At 44.3% G+C, this 23,484-nt stretch overlaps 1 protein-coding gene across 1 annotated transcript in view; it reads right to left on the bottom strand.

The window, feature by feature from the left end:
* The window catches only part of SLC19A1 (solute carrier family 19 member 1), a 33,243-nt gene that overhangs the window by 5,904 nt on the left and 3,855 nt on the right, over positions 1–23,484 (bottom strand). The window contains exons 2-5 of the mRNA XM_040357623.1: positions 21,536–21,791; positions 12,633–13,386; positions 7,737–7,929; positions 4,695–4,836 (exon numbers count right to left, since the gene is read on the bottom strand). Of these exons, the coding sequence (XP_040213557.1) occupies positions 4,695–4,836; positions 7,737–7,929; positions 12,633–13,386; positions 21,536–21,778 (1,332 nt within the window). The 5' untranslated portion in view covers positions 21,779–21,791. The remainder of the gene's footprint in view (positions 1–4,694; positions 4,837–7,736; positions 7,930–12,632; positions 13,387–21,535; positions 21,792–23,484) is intronic.

The raw sequence follows: 23,484 nt of genomic DNA, 5'->3' as shown, positions 1-23,484 counted from the left end.
TACTTTTTCTGGAAGTGTCCAAGGTGGATACAGGGCCAGCCTCCACAGGCTGGCGAACCATGGCCTCTTGGGCCAGAAAGGCGTGATCAGAATCAGATCCGCTGGTTCCCTGAGAAATTTTTGAATTACCCTGGGAATCAACCTCACTGGAGGGAATGCGTATGCCAGGCTGAAATGCCAAGGATGTGAGAAGGCATCTATCCCCTTCGCTCTGTCTTGTGGGTGAATGGAAAAATATGTTGTAACCTTCCTGTTCTCCTCTGCTGCGAACAGGTCCACCTCTGGTAGTCCCCAGAGTGACACTATCTGGTAGAAAGTCTCCTGGTCTAGAGACCACTCGTCCTGGCATACTACCTGTCTGCTGAGGAAATCTGCCAGGGTATTCAGTGAGCCCTTTAAGTGGACAGCTGAAAGGTGTACCAGATTTTTCTCTGCCCAGATCAAGATCTGTGTAGCTGTTGCCTGGAGGGCTGGGCTCCTTGTGCCTCCTTGCTTGTTTATATAAGCTACTGTGGCAGCGTTGTCCGTCCTGATTTGTAGATGCTGACCCACTAGATAGCACTTGAAGTCCTGAATGGCTTTTAGAACGGCTAACAGTTCTTTTTGGTTTGATGACCGAAGAACCTCCGAGGACGACCACTGACCCTGGGTCCAAACTTCTCCCAGGTGGGCTCCCCAACCCCCCCTGCTGGCATCATCGGTGGTCATTACCAGAGCCACTGGCGGATCCCAGAGAAGACCCTTGTCCAGGTTTTCTCTGGCTCTCCACCACCATAGGTTTCTTTGAATGCTCTTTGGGATAGGTATTGTGAGGTCCAAATCCTCCTTCCTGCCACTCCAAAGTTTGAGCATATGTGCCTGGAGAGGACGCGAATGAAATCTGGCCCAGGGTACCGCCGGAAAACAGGCCGACATCAGACCCAGAACTCGCATAACTTGCCTTATGCTGATCTCCTGATTCGTCTGGAGGAGAGCAACCGCCTGATCCAGTTTGAGAATTTTTTCCTGGGGAAGGAAAATCTTCTTTTCTACTGAGGATATTCTGTATCCCAGATACATCACCTCCTGTGATGGTATCATCTGCGATTTTTCTTCGTTGACCAGCCAACCCAGGGAACGCAGGAAAGACAGGGCTACCTTCAGGTCGCTCTCTAACTGATGACCAGACGGGGCTATGAACAGCAGATCGTCTAGGTAAGGCACTATTGTTACTCCTTGGAGTCTCAGTGGTGCCAGGGCTTCTGCTAGGACTTTGGTAAAAATCCTTGGCGAGGAAGACAGGCCAAAGGGGAGGGCCCTGAATTGCAGATGTTTGGTAGCAGAACCCAGTTTCACCGCTAGACGCAGGAATTTTTGGCATTCCTGACGGATCGGAATGTGTAAATATGCGTCCCGTAAGTCTACGGTGGCCATATAACACTTTGGGAAGATCAGACTGGTGACTGAAAATATCGATTCCATTCTGAACCGTTTGTACCGGACCCACTTGTTGAGGGGACGAAGGTTTAAAATCAGTCTGTACTTCCCTGAGGGCTTTTTCACCACGAAGACATGTGAATACACCCCCTGACCTTCCTCCTCCTGGGGAACTTCCGACAGAACCCTCTGATCCAACAGGTCCCCTAAAAGGAGACCCAGGGCCTCTGCCTTCTCCCGGTCTCTGGGAGGTTGAGTGACCAAAAATATTGGGGGAGGGGGGAGCTGAAAATTCCAGCCTGTAGCCGTTTTCTATGAGGTCGTGTACAAACGGACTGTTAATTCTGTCCATTGTGAGAGGAACTCCCCCAATCTTCCTCCCACAGGGACCTGAGTGTCACTGGGTTTTGGGGGGAACCTGAGGAGGGTTAAACAAGATTCCTCCTCTTCCACGTCCCTTTTGGCCCGACCAATGTTTTTTAGGATGTGAATCCCGGTCTTTCTGGTTTTGCCTAAACCCTCGAAAAAAACGTTTATTTCCTTCTTTCTTTTTTCTTTCCGGGAAGGCTTTCTTTTTATCTTGTGTCCTTTCTAGTGCCTCCTGGAGACCCGGACCAAATAAGTGATCGCCAGAAAAAGGTAAGCCGCAGAGTTTTAACTTTGATGCGGCGTCACCAGTCCATGTCTTTAACCAGACCGACCTTCTGGCTGCGTTGACTAATGCTGCGGATCTGGCTGCAAGCTTCACCGATTCTGAGGAAGCATCGGCTAGGAAGCCAGCCGCCTTCAAGAGCAACGGGAAAGATTTTAAGATCTGCTGCCTGGATGTACCAGCAGTGATATGCGCTTGGAGTTGATTGAGCCAACACTCCAGGTTCCTGGCTACGCAGGTAGCCGCCAACGCTGGCTTAAGTGCAATAGTGGAAGCATCCCATGCCCTTTTTAAAATGATGTCACCCCTTTTATCCATCGGATCTTTAAGTGATCCAAGGTCATCGAAGGCCAGGTCAGTTCTTTTTGATACCCTGGCCAGAGGTGCATCCAGCTTTGGAACTTTGTTCCATGGGAGCGTTGTATCTTCCTCAAAAGGAAATCTACGCTTTAGGTTCCCTGCAAAAAAAGGTCTTTTTTCTGGTTGCTCCCACTCCAACAAGATCGTTTCCACCAACGACTTATGAACAGGAAAACACCTGGTCTTTACAGCACTACCTTGATAAAGTTGGTCGTGCTTAGATAGCTGGACCTGTTCCTCTCGGAATTCTAGGGTTTCATATATTGCTTTAAGCAAGTCTCCCACATCTTCTAGAGACAGTCTATATCTAGTCCCCCTGGAAGAGTCTTCTTCTTCTAGCTCAGAGCCAGAAGCTGAGTCTACCTGGGAGGAAGCCTGGGACCGAGTGGACCCTCCTGCTTCCTCCTCCTCATGCTCATCCCCTTCGCCCGGAGTTGCCAAGGACGGGGCACTAGGGGTCCTATGTACCGGGGACGGCATCTGCATCCTATCCATCATACCCCGGAAAGATTTGAAAGTGGATGCGAGCTCATCTTTTACAGATGATAAGACTTTTTGGCATTCTGCCACAGAGTCATCTTTGACCAGACTGGAGATGCACTCTACACATAGAGGCTTTTTCCAGCTGGAACCCAATTTTTCCCCACATACAGCGCACTTCCTTTTAGGGGCTTGTGCTGGCGTTTTGTCCTGAGTTTTAACCTAAAATCAAACACAAACACCAAAAGAGTTGTTTAGTATAAAAGACAATGCCCCCTGACAACCACACCGTGTGCCAGAAAAGATAAGTGCTGGGGAACCCTCCACCACAGGCCCTGCCCAGGGAGGGAAAAAAGGTCCTGAGATAAATTTTAGACCATGTCCCCCAAGGTAAGTGAAGAGTCAGCCTAGCCCCCCTTACCTGGGAGACGCCGGAGCCGGTGGACCCGGAGTCTGTGGCCTGCCTCGCTTCCTCCATCGGTCCTGTGTCCTTAAACAGCCCGGCTGCGTTTGGAACACACCGCTCCGTGTGCCTTCCTTCCACTGCCGCGCCTAAGTCGAATGGGACTAGGTTTCGACGGCGCCCCTTGATGACGCCGTTCCGGTGACGCACTTCCGCCTTGTGGAACGCATCCGTCCCGCCCCTCAGCGCCGCTCCGGAAGGGGATCTGCAGTGCAGAGCGGCATGGCACAGCCAGCGTCTCTCGCCGCCGCCATAGCTGATGTACCGCGCTGTGCTCTGTAAAGAAGACCAACGCAACAGGTACTGGGTACTGCGGGGGGGATGCCGAAATCAAGGGTTCCCACTCTCTCTGAGCTTTAGACAGCAGTGAAATCGGTGACCTTTCTCTTCCTAGCAGGAGCAGAGGGGTACCAGGCAGAGAGGGAATCCAGCATTTTTAAAAGTCCCTAAAAAACGTGCTCCTTCGCTTCTGGCAGGAAACACAATAACTGAGGAGGAGATCTAGAGGACCGCCCTTTAAAGAAAAGGGTGTACGTGTTTCCTGTCCCGGAGGGAGGAGCCCAAGGTCTCAAGAGGCTGTCCTGGAAGACGACTAGAGAAAGTAAGTTATATGATTTTTAATGGCATAGTTCACACCAATGCTTGCAGTTCCAAAAAAAAAAAAAAAAAAAGAAGAACATGCTGCATTTTTTCTGCACTGGAATGCTGTAAAACGCCTAAAAAAAACCACACCTAAATGCACCAAAAATGCACTGGAACACACATCCTTTAAGCTTAAGAAAAAAAGATGACACTGGACTGCATCAAAAACGCACATGCAAAAATTCATCTGGAATGCATATAAAACTATTTATCAGGCCTCCTATTGAACCTTGAGCCAGGGAGAGACTTGAGAGGTCAATGAGTAGCTCTCAGCTGAATCGCAGGGGGAAACATTTAACGACTGGGCAGATGTATTCTCACATATAATTCTCATTTCTAGTACACACTATAATTTTTTTTTTTTTTTCAAACCCAGCGGGTTAAAAAAAAATTATAAACAAATAGGTCTGCTCAGGTGGGAGCCGCTATAGTAATGATCCAGCATTAGTACAGCGATCTCCCCTATTCTATTGTGTTCTGACAGAGGAATGGCCCCCTGTTGGAACACTCCGGTTAAGCTGAATGTTGACCGTTTTTTTTTAACCAGCCGACATCGCCCGACATTTGTCCCATGTAAGCTAAGCTTTAGAGAAATAGCTATTCATAAGAAGAGTAACTGTTTACACAATGTCTCAAGCTAAACTACGTTATGACTTTGTTGCACAACCACGTCTATATTACCTGGGGGTGTACGGAAAGTGCCAAGCCTCTTTTGTCAGCAATCACAAAAGTAATTATAGATTTCAAGACCGTTGCAAAGAAAGTGTTAACCCCAAACACCAACGCACAAAGTTCCTTGGACAAAGAGCTTGCAATCTGAAAGCTGAAACAAAGTTTAAATTAACATTACAATGCCTATTAGTAGCTATAAACAAAACAGGTCAACTTTCAACACACTCAAGGTATCATTAAAGTGATTGTAAAGTCTTTTTTTTTTTTAATATAACAAACATGTCATACTTACCTCCTCTGTGCAGTTGGTTTTGCACAGAACAGCCCAGATCCTCCTCTTCACGGGTCCCTCTTTTCTGTTTCTGGCCTCTTCCTCCTATCGAGTGCCCCCACAGCCAGGAACTTCCTCTGGGGGCACTGGAGCCGAGTCACAGCTCTGTGTATCCATTAAGAGATGAACCCCCAGCCCCACCCCACTCGATTGGCTGACTGACATTGACAGCCACGGGAGTTAATGCCCCACTGCTGTGTCTCAGCCAATCAGTAGGAGTGTCACAGACGACATAGACATTCGAGCTCAGGTAAGTATAAGGCTCCATGCACACTGAAGCTGATAAACTGTAGTGCATTGGCGTTTTGGCTTTTTATTTTTAAAGCCCATAAACTGGACTCTATGTTAGCCTATGTGTCCATGCACACATGGACGTTTTTTAGTGTTAATGAGCAGTGGAGTTTATGAGCTTTTTTCTGAATGCCAGAAAGGCTCCCTGCAAAGCTACTGGCGTTTTTTATAGCTTTTTTTTAGCTTCCAGTGTGCATGGAGCCTTAGGGGGGTGCTGGGGAGGCTGCTACACACAGAAGGTTTATCTTCGTGCATAGAATGCATTAAAATAAAAAATAAAAACACAACAACTTCTGCATTTACAACCCCTGTAAAATCAGGACAAAAATACAGAGGCTACCATTTATAACCTAATCAGAGATGCACCATTATATCTGGCCAAAAATAAGGTTATCCACGTTTTGCATTATCGGTGTTTGAAAAAAAAAAATATAATAATGATAATGACCATTGAAAGCATGCAATTTTGCCGTGATTTCAATGGAGAGGGGGGGGGGTTGTATTTTTTTTAAATATGCACCAAAAACAGGGGCAATGGAAATGCAAAGGCGCTTCAAAAACTATTAAATTAAAAAGTCGAATAAAACATATGCGTATATACACACACACATTTTGGATTTCCACCCAAGTGCATCCTGAGTTTTTGGTCCAAAATCTTTATTTCAGTGTAGTCATGTTGATGTGATTTAAAGCATGACAGCCAGTCAACTAGTACCGTATATACGCGAGTATAAGCCGACCCAAATATAAGCCAAGGCACCCAATTTTACCACAAAAAATTGGAAAACTTACTGATTCGAGTATAAGCCTATCGTGTCCATCTGCATGCCTCACTGTGCCCATGCCTAGACTTAGGTTTAACATGGGAGTCTATAGAAAGGGGGCACGGCTTTGAAAAATCAGTGCTCCCCGGCCGTAAGTCCCCCAGAAAGCAAACTCTGCACCCTAATAAAGGAGCTACATGTGTGCCAAGTTTCGGATCCAGGGGACCTACAGCCGGCCGGTACCGGGTCCCCAAAGTTACCAGAGAAATTACCGTTTAACATGGGAGTCTATGGAAGGGGTGCCTGACTTTGAAAAATTGGTGCTCCCCGGCCGTAGGTCCCCCGGTCAACAAACTTTGCACACCCATAGAGGAAGAGTGGGGCTATATGTGTGCCAGTTTGGGGTCCAGGAACCTACAGTCGGCCTGTACCAGGTCCCCAAATTTTGGGAGATCAGGCGCAAAAAGTTGACTCGAGTATAAGCCAAGGGGGGCATTTTCAGCATTAAATAATGTGCTGAAAAACTTGGCTTATACTCGAGTTTATACGGTATATTTATAAGCAGAGAACAGCAATGATAGCCCTTGAGCTTCATAAAATGTTCATCTTAAACAACCTTAGGACAGTTGTTAGAATTCGTATCGGTTCCAGTTCTGTATTCTCTCTGTGCCTAGTGCAATGTCTCAAGCAAGAAATGATATAACCTGAGGAACTTTGACACATTTAACCACTTAAGACCCGGACCTTTAGGTAGCTAAAGGACCTGGCCAGGTTTTGCGATTCGGCACTGCGTCGCTTTAACAGACAATTGCGCGGACGTGCGACGTGGCTCCCAAACAAAATTGGCGTCCTTTTGGTGGTATTTGATCACCTCTGTGGTTTTTTATGTTTTGCGCTATAAACAAAAATAGAGCGACAATTTTGAAAAAAAATTCAACATTTTTTACTTTTTGCTATAATAAATACCCCCCAAAAATATATTAAAAAAAATGTTTTCCCCTCAGTTTAGGCCGATACGTATTCTACCTATTTTTGGTAAAAAATAAAATAAAAAATCGCAATAAGCGTTTATCGGTTGGTTTGCGCAAAACTTATAGCGTTTACAAAATAGGGGATAGTTTTATTGCATTTTTATTATTTTTTTACTACTAAAGGCGGCGATCAACGATTTTTTTCGTGACTGCGACATTATGGCGGACACTTCGGACAATTTTGACACATTTTTAAAATGCATTGTTTACTGTGAAAATGACAATTTCAGTTTGGGAGTTAACCACAAGGGGCGCTGAAGGGGTTATGTATGACCCAATATGTGTTTAGCTGTAGGGGGGTGTGGCTGTAGGTGTGACGTCATCGATTGTGTATCCCTATAAAAGGGAACACACGATCGATGATGCCGCCACAGTGAAGAACGGGGAAGCTGTGTTTACACACAGCTCTCCCCGTTCCTCAGCTCTGGGGACCGATCGCGGGACTCCAGCAGCGATCAGGTCCGCGGGTCCCGGAGCTTCGGACTGGATCGCGAGCGCGCGCCCGCGACCCACGGATGGGCACTAGCACAGGACGTACCTGTACGTGCATGTGCCCAGCCGTGCCATTCTGCCGACGTAAGGCACCATGTTGCTAACAATCAGGGTATCCAATCTAAACATAAGAGACACTTACATTGCAAGGGGAACCAGAAACTGGTAGGAACTCCGGAATAGAACATAAGCCACGTAACACACCCAGATATTTGTAGTCGTGTTCATTAGTAGGAGAAGTCCAGCCTGCAAGGCAGTCACTGACCCGATGACCAATTCTGACCACAGACTCCAGCGAATCTTCACATAGCCGGCAGCAAAAGAGGTCATGGCTCCTGCAGACCAAAGACAAAGAAGTTACCAACTCTGCTACTTTCCATTCTATGCATCATCTTCTGCAACACCACATGTACAGGTAGCCAGATCCTCCGATTGTTTTGGAGTCCATGACAGTGAGATCAGCAATAGCAGACCCCATTTATTCAATTTTTTACTTTCCTAGAGTTTATTGCTAGTGGCAGGAGACAACCGCAGTTCTTATTAACCAGTTCCGGACTGCCTACTGCACATATGCTGCAGGGCGGCCCAGCTGCATGAAACAACGTACCTATACATTGTCCCCACGACCTGAACTGAGGCACACGCGCCACCGGTGACAGAGCGGGAGCCAATCAGCAGGCCCGGCGGCCTCCTGCGATTGCTTCGGGGAATGACAGAACGATGGTCTGCTGATGTAAACAAAGCAGACCGTCCTTCTGTCAGACAGGAACAAAGGGCCAGATTCATGTAGAATCGCGGCGGCGTAACGTATCCTAGATACGTTACACCGCCGCAATTTTTCATCGCAAGTGCCTGATTCACCAATTCAAATGGGCGTGTGCCATTTAAATTAGGCGCGCTCCCGCGCCGGACCTACTCCGCATGCTCCGTTTCTGAACTCCCGCCGTGCTTTGCACGCCGTGACGTCATTTTTTTGAACGGCGACGCGCGTAGCGTACTTCCGTATTCCCGGACGGCTTACGCAAACGACGTTACATTTTGAATTTCGACGCGGGAACGACGGCCATACTTTAGACAGCAATACACTTGCTGACTAAAGTTAGGGCACCAAAAAAAACTACTAACTTTGCGACGGGAAACTAGACTAGCGGCGACGTAGCGAACGTGAAAAACCGTCGTGGATCCGCCGTAACTCCTAATTTGCATACCCGATGCAAACTCCCCCCAGCGGCGGCCGCGGTACTGCATCCTAAGATCCGACAGTGTAAAACTATTACACCTGTCGGATCTTTTGGATATCTATGCGTAAATGATTCTATGAATCAGTCGCATAGATAGAAACAGAGATACGACGGCGTATCAGGAGAAACGCCGTCTTATCTCGTTTGTGAATCTGGCCCAAAGATACTGATTAGTAGAAAGCACAGAACACAGATCTCTAGGTTCCTGCAGTGAGACCATCCCCCACATAGTAAGCACACTGGGGGAACACATTTAACCCTAAGATCGCCCCTGGTGTTAACCCCTTCCCTCTCTGTCATTTACAGTGCCAGTGCATTTTTTTTTCTCTTTTATATTTTGTTTTTCTCCAGTGCAAAACATATATTAAAAAATACATACAAATTTATACATGCGTCATCTTATACCAGGGATATGCAATTAGCGGACCTCCAGCTGTTGCAAAACCACAAGTCTCATCATGCCTCTGTCTCTGGGTATCATGCTTGTGGCTGTCAGAGTCTTGCAATGGCTCATGGGACTTGTAGTTCTGAAACAGCTGGAGGTCCCACTTTACCCATTACCCCCCCCCACACACACACCAACTTATTTAATCTTCACACACAAATTCTACCACCACTATGATTTTTTTTTTACTCTACGGGAAAATTACTATTTTTTTGTTTTTATTTATTAACTACAGCTCTCTTTCTCCATTTGCTCTCTTTATCGGGCTAGTTTCCGGATGCTAATCTAAACTCTTCTCCCCTCACTAGGGTGGGCACCTCATTCTACTCAGCCAGGGCTCCCACAGTGTTTTAAATTTGTTAAAGGGGTTGTAAAGGATTTTTTTTCTCCTAAATAGCTTCCTTTACCATAGTGCAGTCCTCCTTCACTTACCTCATCCTTCCATTTTGCTTTTAAATGTCCTTATTTCTTCTGAGAAATCCTCACTTCCTGTTCTTCTGTCTGTAACTCCACACAGTAATGCAAGGCTTTATGTGGAGTGTGGAGTGTCGTGCTCGCCCCCTCCCTTGGACTACAGGACGCCCACTAACACACAGCTCCTTTATCTGCAATGTAGAGAGCATCCTGACTCTCCTGTAGTCCAAGGGAGGGGGCGAGCACGACACTCCACACCAGGGAGAAAGCCTTGCATTACGGTGGTAAGTTACAGATAGAAGAACAGGAAGTGAGGATTTCTCAGAAGAAATAAGGACATTGAAAAGCAAAATTGAAGGATGAGGTAAGTGAAGGAGGACTGCACTATGGTAAAGGAAGCCATTTAGGGGAAAAAATATTTTTTCTTACCTTTACAACCCCTTTTAAATTGCCACGTCTAGTCAACTACTTTTTCCTTCCACACTGTCGTGTTTATTACATTGACCCATTCTGCCGATGTCGGTGCTTTCTGTGATGGCACAAAACTGGCAATCACTGAAACAGGCACCTCAATACTGCGACCGTGATGCCCTTTTGCTCGTGCCTCTCCTCTATACAACCTAATAAGCACACCCTAGCCTCCAGTTCCAAAGTAATCCTAAAGGTTGTATTTATGATACCTAACCCAGTATCTGAATAACTTCGGGCATTTCCACATCATGTGTATGAGGTCACCTGTATCTCGACACCTAGGGCATTTATCATCTGGTTTCCTTCCAAACATATGTAATTTTTTTGGGGTGTAATAAACTCTATGCACTAAAAATAAATGGGATACTCTCTGTGATGGGGAGAGTGACACCGATGTCCCCAACTCCAGTATACATTCCTATTGTTCATAGGGCCTATATCCTCCTCCCATTTCCCTTTATTTTTCCCCACACTCTCCCCAAGTATAGAGCCACCGCTAATCTGTGTATATAATTCTGAAATTAGGCCTTTAAAAATTCCTGGCTTAATTAACCGTTGGAGGTGAGAGATTCTTTGCCATCTCACCGGATGTGTTAACGCCTTTACTCCCAGTGCATTTTTTTTTAGCACTGATCACTGTATTGGTATCACTGGTCTCCAAAAAGTGTCACTTCGTGTCCAATTTGTCCGCCGCAATGTCGCAGTCCCGCAAAAAATAAATGAATAATAAATCACTGATCGCCATAACTAGTAAAAATTATATATATATATATATATATATATATATATATATATATATATATATATATATATATATATATATATATATATATATATATATATATATATATATATATATATATATATATATATATATATATTATATAACACATTATAATAAAAAGTCCCTAAATCTATCCCATAGTTTGTAGACGTTATAACTTTTGCGCAAACTAATCAATATGCGCCAACTGGGACTATTTTTACCAAAAATATGTAGCAGAATATACATTGGCCTAAATTAATGAAAAAAAAAAATAATTGATTTTTTTATTGGTTATGTTTTTTAGCAGAAAGTAAAAAAAATTGCTTAGTTTTTTTCAAAATTGTCAGTCTTTGTTTATAGCACAAAACAATAAAAATAAAACCCTGCAGAGGTGATCAAACACCACCAATGAAAGCACTATTTTTTTTCACACAAAGAAAAGAAGAAAAGAAAAAAAAAAAAAAGAAGAAAGAAGAAGATCATCAATTTTGTTTGGGTACAGCGTCGCACGCACACTTGTCAGTTAAAGTGCAAAAAATGGCCTGGTCATTAAGGGGGCAAAACCTTCCGGGGGTTAAGTTAACAGCAAAAAAAATGGTTTTCGAACAAAAAGATAACCCGAGAGATACATTTTAAGGTAAGCCTTAAATACAATATGTTGTACCAATTTGATAACCAAAAAGGTGTGTACAGCACATATAAATGTTTAAAATGTCCATTTCAAGGTATAAGATGCATAAAACAGAAAGGTCCTATATGACTCCTTGTGCTTAAAATCCCAAAAAAAGACAGGACCGAACACACCGCACTCCTTGTGAGAATGAGCCCACCACCAATATTGCTTCGCTCACCTCACTTAGTTGACCTCTAACACAGAAAGGTCAAAATACTGAGATTTCCCACTCACAGGGGGAGGAAGAAATGGTAGATGGTGGCCGGTCACAAATTACTCAGAAGGTAGCCATCATCCCAATGTCATAGAAAACATTAAGGGACATAATCTAAGTGCTCTCTGTGTATAAGTGAACGTTTAGGCGATTTTTACAGTACTTTTGAAAGTACACTTACAATTTGTTTAGTCTTGTGTACAGCTTAGTAAAAAAGCAGAGTAGCTCTCGGTTCCATACGATGAGATCAGATGGCAGCGGGTGACGTCAGTAGAACGTGGTTCCACCTCCCGTACGAGTTACGTCTTATGGGACTTGGAGCCATATTCTACTGACGTCACCCGCTGCCATCTGATCTTATCGTATGGAACCGAGAACTTCTCTGCTTTTTTACTAAGCTGTACACAAGACTAAACAAATTGTAAGTGTACTTTCAAATAAAGCGTGTATAATGTAGAAAATAATAATAATAATAATAAGTACTGTAAAAATCTCCTAAACGTGTGCAAATTAGGAGATATTTACTGTAAAATGTGCCGATATCATCGGCGTATGTGCTCTAAACAAACGGTCACCCGTGCTGTTTCATCAAGCAGCTCATGCGCGCAGGTAAGTGTCACATTATGTGCTAGTATGCGATGCATACTAGCACATTATGCACTTACTTTGCAGGGGAGGGAAAAGATTTTTGTTTTGAAGAGTTTGCTTCCTCTTCGCATGTGCAGTGCTATATAAGTTTTTCACTCACTCATTTTAACAATCTGACTGGCTGTTGAATTCTACATCCTCTTGCACAGCCCAACCAGAAACTTACCAAGAAGTGTTGAGGCAGCATCAACACCCCCATTATATACCCTTCGGTTGTCTCTGGTAGGGTGAATTTCATTCCACAGAATCTGAACATAGTACAGCATAAGGTAGTAGCCGGCCGAGTTAAAGATCCACCAAAGAGACCAAATGCGTAGTTGGGGGTGACGGAAAATTCCTTTGAGCTCGGCAAGCATTCGGATGAACACAGAGTCTCTCCATCTAGAGCGCCAGCCACCAGCCTTGCCTTCAGGATTCATCTTTTGCAGCTCCGAATTGTTGATTCCATTCTCATGCTTAGAAACAGTTTTATTGAAGAAAAGGCTTTTTTTGGGGCGCTGCAGAAACAAGGTGAGTATCAGTCCAAATATCATGAAGCCAAGAGACATATAGTTTAAAGTCTGAAAAGGGACACCACCCAATGTGACACAAAGCTGCCCCAGGACAGCACTGAGGAAGACCCCCAGGAGCACAGATGACCGAGAGAATCCTGCTGCCCTTTGGTACCTGGCAGGAGCTACCAATGAGAAGATGTAGGATGAGTAGGCGACACGTGCTGCCATGGTGATGCCATAGAAGAACTCCATAAACTGCATGGTGATGACATCAGTACCAAAGATGAGCATCAACCATACTGCGATGTGACTGAGGCTTTGCAGGATCAACACTGGTTTATAACGTAGGTAATCTGTCAGCAGGAAAACCGGCACCAATACCGCCATGTATGAGTAACTCAGCACTGGGGTAATTTCATTGGTGACCTACAAGAACAAAAAAGGAGGAAAAGGTTACAAACAAAATGCCAACGAGACTGGATAGAGTAGATTTAGGTGAAATAAATAGTATATACGTCAAAGAGGTGACATGGAAGAAGATTAATACTCTTTAAAGCCAACAAAAAAAATGTTTTTTGTTTCCAATAGAGTGGGGAAAAGTTTATAGCCCCTTATGTTTCTGTGGTTTACCTTCCTATTTCAGTGACACTTTGACAAAACGGGCAACACAGTGCCACCATGACAGGAAGTGAGGGGGGTCTAGAGATAGTAACAAAAAGCTTAAAAAACAAAACAAAACTGAATTTAAAACCATTATGCTGAATTACAGGAGGTTTTTGAATAACAAATCCATGTTTTACCATATATACGCGAGTATAAGTCGAGGCACCTAATTTTACCACAAAAAACTGGGAAAACGTATTGACTTGAGTATAAGCCTAGAGTGTCCATATGCATGCCTCCCCATGCCTCACTGGGAGTCTATGGAAGGGGCTATGCAGCTTGTTTTGCACAAAGTGGCCCCAATCGTCCTCTTCTGTGGTCACTCGGCTGCTTTCGAGGCTCCTCCCTGCATTAGATAACCCCCTTGGAGAAGCGCTCTCCCGAGGGGGTTACCTTGCGGACGCGCTCCTGAGCAATTCATTCCATAGACGCCGAGTGTATGACTTGGCCCCGCCCAATCCTCCGGCGGCCACTTCATTGGTTGCGATTAACAGCAGCAGAGGCCAATGGCTGCGCTGCTACCCATCTAGCCAATAAAAGCCAGAACTCCGTGGAGAGGACGGCGGGGACGTGCCAAGGAAATGAAGGGGCTCAGGTAAAAAACACGAACCTTTACAATCCCTTTAAGGCTCATTTACATATACAAAAGTATGTTAAATGGTTTGTTATAATAAACTCAAGTTCACCTTTAACCACTTCAATACTAGGCACTTTTAGGGGAGATGGGTCTCCAAATTAGGGGAGTTGGAATGGATGGATGTCTGCAGCTGCCAGCTGAGACTAGCTGGGAAATGGCTATGGGAGATTGGAATGGACGGATTCGGTCACTGTCTGTGTCATGGACTCGCTGAGCTGCATTCAGAGAGCCACCAAACTCACATCACTAGACGACTGCTCTGTGTGACAGAGCAGTATGCCGCCGATCACAGGACAGGGGGAGCCGGGATCAGACCCCGCCCACCGGCCAGAGATTCAGCCTGCTGCGCTGTCTTGTTAAAGACCCCAGGGGAGCGAGAATCAGCCTTGCTGAACGTTTACCATGCCTTTAACCACTTCAATACAGGGCTTTAAAACCCACCTCCATACCGGGCCTATTCTGGCACTTCTCTCCTACATGTACAAATCATCATTCTTTTGCTAGAAAATTACTCAGAACCCCCAAACATTTGTAAAATATGAAAGATGTTACGCCGAGTAAATAGATACCCAACATGTCATGCTTTAAAATTGCACACACTCATTGAAAGGTGCCAAGCTTCGTTACTTAAAAATCACCATAGGCGAAACTTTAAAATTTTTACAGGTTACCAGTTTAGAGTTACAGAGGAGGTCTAGTGCTAGAATTGTTGCACACGCTCTAAGCACGCGGCGACACCTCACATGGGTCGTTTGAACACGTTTACATAGGTGGGCGGAACTTACGTGTAGGGCTGCAACTAACGATTATTTTCATAATCGTTTAGTTGGCCGATTATTGTTTCGATTAATCGGATAATAGCCTTAAAAAATAAATTTTGGGCCAATTTGTTGTTGGGCAGATTACAAAACACAAATTTCCACAAAAACACATTACATGCTTTTCTGCAGCTTCTCCATTGAAGTATATTGGAACTAAAAAAAAACAAAATAGCACCGTTTTGCGTTAAAAAGTCCTTGCCCTTTCCAAATACGTAGCAGCTGAAAAGAAATCATGGATGTGAACGTGTCCCATAGGAAAACATGTAAATTAACTGTAGTGTGTTTCTGCAAAAAGCACCAAAAAAAAGGTGTGAACCCAGGCATGAGATGTTTAGTAACATAACAGGGGTTAAAAAAAAAAAAAATATAAGTACAGAAAGAGCAAATAATCACTACTGTAAGGGATTCATTTTTTTAATGTGGGACAGTGAAAGTAATATTTTACAGTAGCGATTTGCTTTTTTGTACTATAAAGAAATAAAAGGAATTAAGCGCTGAAAAAATTTACAGAAAGAAATATAAAAATAAAAATTGCAAGCCAACACTAAGGATGAATTCATAAAAAAATCCCAAGACAAATATACAATAGAACAGTGCAGCGCAAAAATAAAATTACTAAATTTTCATGTCATATGTCATATGACGTCCACTCGGGATAACAACTCCCCTTTTTGGACATATGACGGCGTGCGGTTTTCAAAGTGGTTAAACATTTTTTTTTTTTTTTTTTTTTTTTTAAGATTACATCCCTGTTTTTTTTTTTTTCAAGCCCAACTGAGACAGAAGGTTGTACATCCAAAAACACCCAATGCCTAAACACAAGTGAAGTAACTTGGTATATGCAGTCCAGTATAGTGAGAAATGCAAAGACATGTACATCTGGGAAATAATACAACCTTTCAACAAAATGATTGGCCCAAGAGAGGAAGGCTCAGGGCTCTATAGACTTCCCACAATGTAAGGAAAAGGGACATTCTTCTGAGGACAATGAGGTTCACATTTTGAACAGAAAAGACAACTGTCCAACTGACAACCATCCTTTAACAGGGATAGAATTCTGTTTTTGAACTACCACCTATCCTGGATTTTCTAGCATTATTGGATTCGATTTTTTTTTTAAACCTAAAAGGTGGTTCCACAAACTTCCACACCTCCCACCATGTTCTTAATCAACATCTGGTTGAACCCCTCCATTGTGAATGGAAAAATGTGACCAAGGTACCCATGTGACTACAAATGATGGCACTCATTACAAGTGAAGAAGCTGGGAAATGTCTTTAGAGTGATTGGTAACAAAGATCTTACTACCTAATCATTTTTACCTTAATACAGGAAACGCATTAAGGTGAAGAAAATGTGTAGGCTTTAGAACAGTGGTCTCAAAGTACCGGCCCGCGGGCCATTTGCGGCCCGCGGACCGGTTTTAAATGGCCCGCGGTTGCCGCGGAAGTGTAGATCGAGGTGCATGAAGAGTAGCGCAGGAAGCGTCTGTCATAAGTTCACTTGTCACACTGCTACTCCCCGGCGGCCTCTCCTCTCGTCCATCCCCATTTGCTTGTGACATCATCTGAGATGGACGAGAAGAGAGGGGGAGGGGGCTGCCAGGGGAGTAGCAGCGTGACATGAGAGACTCTGCCTTTGAAGAAAACAACATATGCTGACCTGTGCCCTGATGTGCCCCGATTGTGCTCTGATGTGCCCCGATTGTGCCCTGGTGTGCCCCGATGTGCCCTCATGTGCCCCGATGTGCCCTCATGTGCCCCGATGTGCTCTCATGTGCCCCGATGTGCTCTCATGTGCCCCGATGTGCTCTCATGTGCCCCGATGTGCTCTCATGTGCCCCGATGTGCTCTCATGTGCCCCGATGTGCTCTCATGTGCCCCGATGTGCCCCATGTACCCCGATGTGCCCCATGTACCCTGATGTGCTGGGCTCTGTACATCAGGGCACTGTCCTGATGTGCTGGGCTCTGTACATCAGGGTACTGTCCTGATGTGCCCTGTCCTGATGTGCCCCATGTGCCCTGATGTGCTCTTATGTTCCCTGATTGTGCCCTGGTGTGCTCGTATGTGCCCCATGTTCCCTGATATGCCCCATGTGCTCTGATTGTGCCCTGATGTGGCCCATGTACCCTGATGTGCCATGGGGCACATGAGAGCACATCAGGGCACAATCAGGGAACATGGGGCACACCAGGGAACATGGGGCACAGCACATCAGGACAGGGCACATGGCACATCAGGGTACAGGACATGGCACATCAGGGCACAGGGCACATGAAACAGCACATCAGGGTTCAAAGCCCAGCACATCAGGGCACGTGGCACATCAGGGTACAGGGCACATGAAACAGCACATCAGGGTACAAAGCTCAGCACATCAGGGTACATGGGGTACCCCGATGTGCTGGGCTTTGTACCCTGATGTGCTGTTTCATGTGCCCTGTACCCTGATTTGCCATGTGCCCTGTCCTGATGTGCTGTGCCCTGATGTGCTCTCATGTGCCCCATGTTCCCTGGTGTGCCCCATGTTCCCTGATTGTGCCCTGATGTGCTCTCATGTGCCCTGGTGTGCTCGTATGTGCCCCATGTGCCCTGATATGCCCCATGTGCCCTGATGTGCTGTGATTGTGCCCCATGTACCCTGATGTGGCCCATGTACCCTGATGTGCCATGTGCCCCATGTACCCTGATGTGCTGGGCTTTGTACCCTGATGTGCTGTTTCATGTGCCCTGTACCCTGATGTGCCATGTGCCCTGATGTGCCATGTCCTGCACTGTGCCATGTCCTGATATGCCCTGCCCTGATGTGCCGTGCACCCTGATGTGGCCTGTTGTGCTGTACCCCTATGTGCTGTGCTCTGATGTGCCCTGTACCCTGATGTGCTGGGCTTTGTACCCTGATGTGCACTGTGCACTCATGTGTGCTGTGCCCTGATGTGCTGTACTCTGATGGTGAGTGGTCAGTGTGTAGTTTAGTGGTCAGTGTGCAGTGTAGTGGTCAGGGTTAATAATGCGTTCGCTGACACCAGTACTGTTTTTGAAGTTTGAAAGTTTGCATGCGGCCCCCCATGGGATATGGAAACTTGTCTTGTGGCCCTCAGGTAATTTGAGTTTGAGACCCCTGCTTTAGAACCAGTCCATCTGAATGTTACCAACTACCATTAGCTATGGATCAGCTGGGATTTGGCACAACATACGGCTCCCATATTACGCAGCAAGTGCCAAGATGGAAAAATGTTTGCGACAAGTGGATTGAAGTCTGGTTTTAAAAGAACGGACAAAGGTTACAGTTCACATGCTTTCACAGCAGCTTATAACATTCCTCAGCGACAGCAAGTAGAAGTATGTGTGAAAGTCTGAGTATCGGCCAATATCCTGATTACAGTCCACTGAAATCCCTGCACTGCAACATCAAGAAAGGTAGACATGACACACATTATTACAACAGGAGAGGTTCTCACCCAGTACCAATGAGACAGAATGAAGTCCAGCAGCCCACAGTAACAAAGAATCCTCCTGATTAGTTCCAATGGGTTACCACCCTGAGCATGTGGCCCGATAGAACACATTTGGGATGAATTAAAGGGGTTGTATACCCTCGGATTTTTTTTACCCCTGTAAGGCAAAAGGCATAATGAGCTAGTACTAGCTCATTATGAAATACTTACCTTAGAACGAGGCGTCGGTAACTGTTCCATGCCAAGGTAGCCAACATGTTGCCTCGGTGTGTTTTCCGGGTATCACAGCTCCAGCCCTGAGTGGCTGGAGTCGCAATGTCGTCACTCCCGTGCATGAGATTTCTTTCCGGCAAGGTCCGGCGTCTGCCAGGCTTTCAGCCGAGAATCTCCTGTGCACATGCGCCGCTGCAGTCAGCGGCTCATTGCGAGGGGAATATCTCCTAAATCATACAGGTTTAGGAGATTTTTTTTCTACCTACAGGTAAGCCTTATCATAGGCTTACCTGTAGGTAAAAGTTAAAAAAAGCGACTATACAACCACTTTAACCACTTAAGACCCAGACCTTTAGGCAGCTAAAGGACCCGGACAGTTTTTGCGATTCGGCACTGCGACGCTTTAACGGACAATTGCGCGGTCATGCGACGTGGCTCCCAAACAAAGTTGGCGTTCTTTTTTTCCCACAAATAAAGCTTTCTTTTGCTGGTATTTTATCACCTCTACTGTTTTTATTTTTTGCGCTATAAACAAAAATAGAGCGACAATTTTGAAAAAAAAAATGCAATATTTTTTACTTTTTGCTATAATAAATATCCCCCAAAAATATATATATTTTTCCTCAGTTTAGGCCGATACATATTCTTCTACCTATTTTTGGTAAAAAAAAAAATTGCGTTTATCGGTTGGTTTGCGCAAAATTTATAGCGTTTACAAAATAGGGGATAGTTTTATTGCATTTTTATACATTTTTACTACTAATGGCGGCAATCAGCGATTTTTTTCGTGACTGCTACATTATGGCGGACACTTCGGACACATTCGGACCGGGTCGCGTGCACACGTGCGCGACCCCACGGTTGGGCTTAAAGGACAACATACAGGTACGTTGATGTGCCCAGCCGTGCCATTCTGCCGACGTATATCGGCGCGAAGGGGTCCTTAAGTGGTTAAAGCAGAAACTGAGAGCCAGGACTTCTCATTCACATCAGTGCCTGACCTCACAAATGGGTCAAACATTCCCATGGACACACTCTTAAACCTTGTGGACAGCCTTCCCAGAAGAGTTGATGCTGTTATAGCTGCAAAGGGTGCGCCAACTCAATATTGAACCCTACAGACTAAGACTGGGATGCCATTAAAGTTCATGTGCGTGTAAGGGCACTTTCACTCTGAGGCGCTGGTGGTAAAGTGCCGCTATTTTTAGCGGGAACTTTTTGGCCGCTAGCAGGGTGCTTTTAACCCCCGATAGCAGACAAAGTGGTGCTGCCCATTAATTTCAATGGGCAGGGGGCTTTAGGAGCGGTGTATACACCGCTCCTAAAGCGCCTTCAAAAATGCTGCAGGACTTTTTTAGCATCTTGCCAGCGCACCACTGGGACGACAGTCATGCAGACCAATTTGATGCAGTGTGCGGCGTATGGTCTGAGCACTGACAGGCTGACCCCCCACCCCTTCAACCTCTGCAGCAATGCTGGCAGCACTCATACATCTATTTCCCAAAGACAGCCTCTGGTTACGACGCTGAGCACGTGCGCTCAACTACTTTGGTCAACCACGACGAGGCCTGTTCTGAGTGGAACCTGTCCTGTTAAACCGCTGTATGGTCTTGGCCACAGTGATGCAGCTCCGTTTCAGGGTCTTGGCAATCTTCTTATAGCCTAGGCCAGTGATGGGGAACCTTGGCACCCCAAATGTTTTGGAACTACACTTCCCATGATGCTCAGCTACGCTGCAGAGTGCATGAGCATCATGGGAAATGTAGTTCCAAAACATCTGGGGTGCCAAGGTTCCCCATCACTGGCCTAGGCTATCTTTATACAGAGCAACAATTCTTTTTTTCAGAGTACTTTGCCATGAGGTGCCATGTTGAACTCCCAGTGACCAGTATGAGAGTGAGAGCACTTTAATTCACCTGCTCCCCATTCACACCTGAGACCTTGCAACACTAATGAGTCACATGACACCGGGGAGGGAAAATGGCTAATTGGGCCCAATTTGGACAATTTCACTTAATGGTGTACTCACTTTTGTTGCCAGCGGTTTAGACATTAATGGCTGTATGTCAAGTTATTTTGAGGGGACAGCAAATTTACACTGTTATACAAGATGTACACTCACTACTTTACATTGTAGCAAAGTGTCATTTCTTCAGTGCTGTCACGTGAAAAGAAACAATATAACATTTACAAAAATGTGAGGGGTGTACTCACTTTTGTGAGATACGGTATATACATACACACTATAATTACACAACTTATCCTATAATATGCAACAACAAGTAAATTAATTTACTTGTTGTTGCATATTATAGGATAAGTTGTGTAATTAAATATTACTCTATAGCACCCCCAGTACACTTTTTAGCATGCATCAGATAGAAGTCACATACACTTCATCACTTTCTAGGGGAGCAGCTTAGCACACATTGTGTGTTTGGGACCTTTACATGGGCACCCAAATTATTGTTTAATAATATATATATAATAATATATATATATATATTTTATTTTTTTTGCGCAGAATTGTTTTGGTAATATAGTGTGTATATATAAAAATGTATTGGGACGCCTAGTGCTCTGCAGTAAAATGCTTTATGTCTGCAGCTTACTTCAGCTCACCAAACCTCCTGACTGTGTTGCAATGTGAAAACAATGGTTTTCTATGTGTCCCAGCAGTGGCTTGCATGGATGCAGTGAAGAAAATTGCAGGTCACCGCACTGTGTGAACAAGCCCTAGATATACATTGTCACAAAAATGAAAAATATTCTGTGAAGTACCTGCTCTTTGGTAAAATTGCGTTCTGAGCTCAGTAGGTATGGGGTGATGAAGCTTTCTCCAGGACGTAGTTGGTTCATGAAGCCATAAAAACAAAGATAAAATAGCAGACATTTCCATCGCTGGTCATCGCCAGGTAAGGTGGACTGGCCATCTGATGGAGACTGTGGTTCATCAACAGGAGACTGCGGCTCTTCTTCAATTGGAGGTTTGGGCTCTTCATCTCTTTCACAGTCTGAAGCCATCTACACATTAAACCTTTGCAGAAAAGAAAAAAACACACATTACAAAGACCATCAGAATTGCTAATCCATTCTTCCACAAATGGATATTAAAGTCTTCTATCCAGCCAGCAGGTAGAGCTGTTTGTTTCCCCTCTTTCATGTGATGCATCGCATCATTGCTGAACAATGCCAGTTGTTTAAAGCTTAAAGCAGAATTTCAGCTATTAAATTATCCTCCTCCCCAATCACAGATAATGTGTATATCTTAAGAAAGTAAATTACCTTTTTTCCCCCCTATATAGTGTGCAACCTGCCACTTCTTGATTCCTCAACAAGGCGAGGATGATGTAGGGATTGGTCACTTGCTGCCTCCTGGGATGTCCACATGACACATAACAGGAGGCAGAGTCTCAGTGAGCCCAAATACTTGTTGTATTGTTCATGTGGCTGCTCATGCGGGAAAGATCCTGTGGTGCGCATGAAAATCAGGAAGTTTCAAGACGGTGGGGCAGAAGCAGAGCTCCGTGGACTGGTACTTTTTTTTTTTTTCTATCATACAGGGTAGAACTGCACGATTCTGGCCAAAATGAAAATCAAGATCTTTTTGCTTAGAAAAAAAAGTTTACGATTTTCTCATGATTCTCGCGGCGCAAAATCTTTCACATTATACAAAAATAATATGGGCCAACTTTACTTGTTAGTTTTTTTTTTTTTTATTCATTAAAGTAATGACTAACACTGTATTTGTGCAGCAGGCTTTCAAATGCAATTTTTTGGGAAAAAATTACTTTAATGAATACAATTTATATATATATATATATATATATATATATATATATATATATATATACATACATACATACATATATATATATATATATATATATACATACATACATATATACACACACACACACACACACACACACACACACGTATATATATATATATATATATATATATATATATATATATATATATATATATATATACACATACACACACACAAAATGTTTGGGGGGTTCCAAGTAATTTTCTAGCAAAAAAATATATATTTTTAACTTGAAAACAACAAATGTCAGAAAATGGTTTAGTGGTTAAACTTTCCTAATTTACATACAGAAGTCTATTCCTTTGATGTAAAAGACAAATTGATACAATGTTTAGACTTAATGTTCCACTGATAAAGAATGATGTAAAACTTGGCAGACTGCCCAGACTTAAGGGCTGAGAGCAGAGAGAATTCTCTGCATACAAAAGATTGGGAAATACTTTGTCAAGATCGCACCGTGTCAAAAAATAAATAAAAATAATCGCAATAACAATTCTTGACGATTAATTGTGCAGCTCTAATACAGGGACATGTAGTTTTACCTAGGTAGAATGAAGCTTCTCTTTAACCACTTGCCATCCTTTAGGAGAAATCAGAGCTTTTTTTTCTCAGAAAATAGGTGCAGGAACTCAACCACGACCCCATTCAAATTTCACAAACAGTAGGAGGGTCTTAAAGGGGCATTACATACCAGAATTGCATTACATACAGAGTGCAGAGTTCAGGGGGGTTACACACAGAGTGCAGAGCTGTCACTTGTAAACACAGAAACCAGACTTCTGTGTTTACAAGTGATTGTGGTGAGCAGGCACCAAAGGGTCTGAGCCAGAGGTGGTGGAACCGAGTTCCCCCAAGTTCCCCCTGAAAAAAAGCCCTGGGAGAAATCTATATATAT

Source organism: Rana temporaria, chromosome 6 (assembly GCF_905171775.1).
Source record: "Rana temporaria chromosome 6, aRanTem1.1, whole genome shotgun sequence".
Classification (NCBI taxonomy): domain Eukaryota; kingdom Metazoa; phylum Chordata; class Amphibia; order Anura; family Ranidae; genus Rana; species Rana temporaria.
The sequence above is the reverse complement of the archived record's forward strand: the minus strand, read 5'-3'. Positions and strand labels throughout refer to the sequence as shown.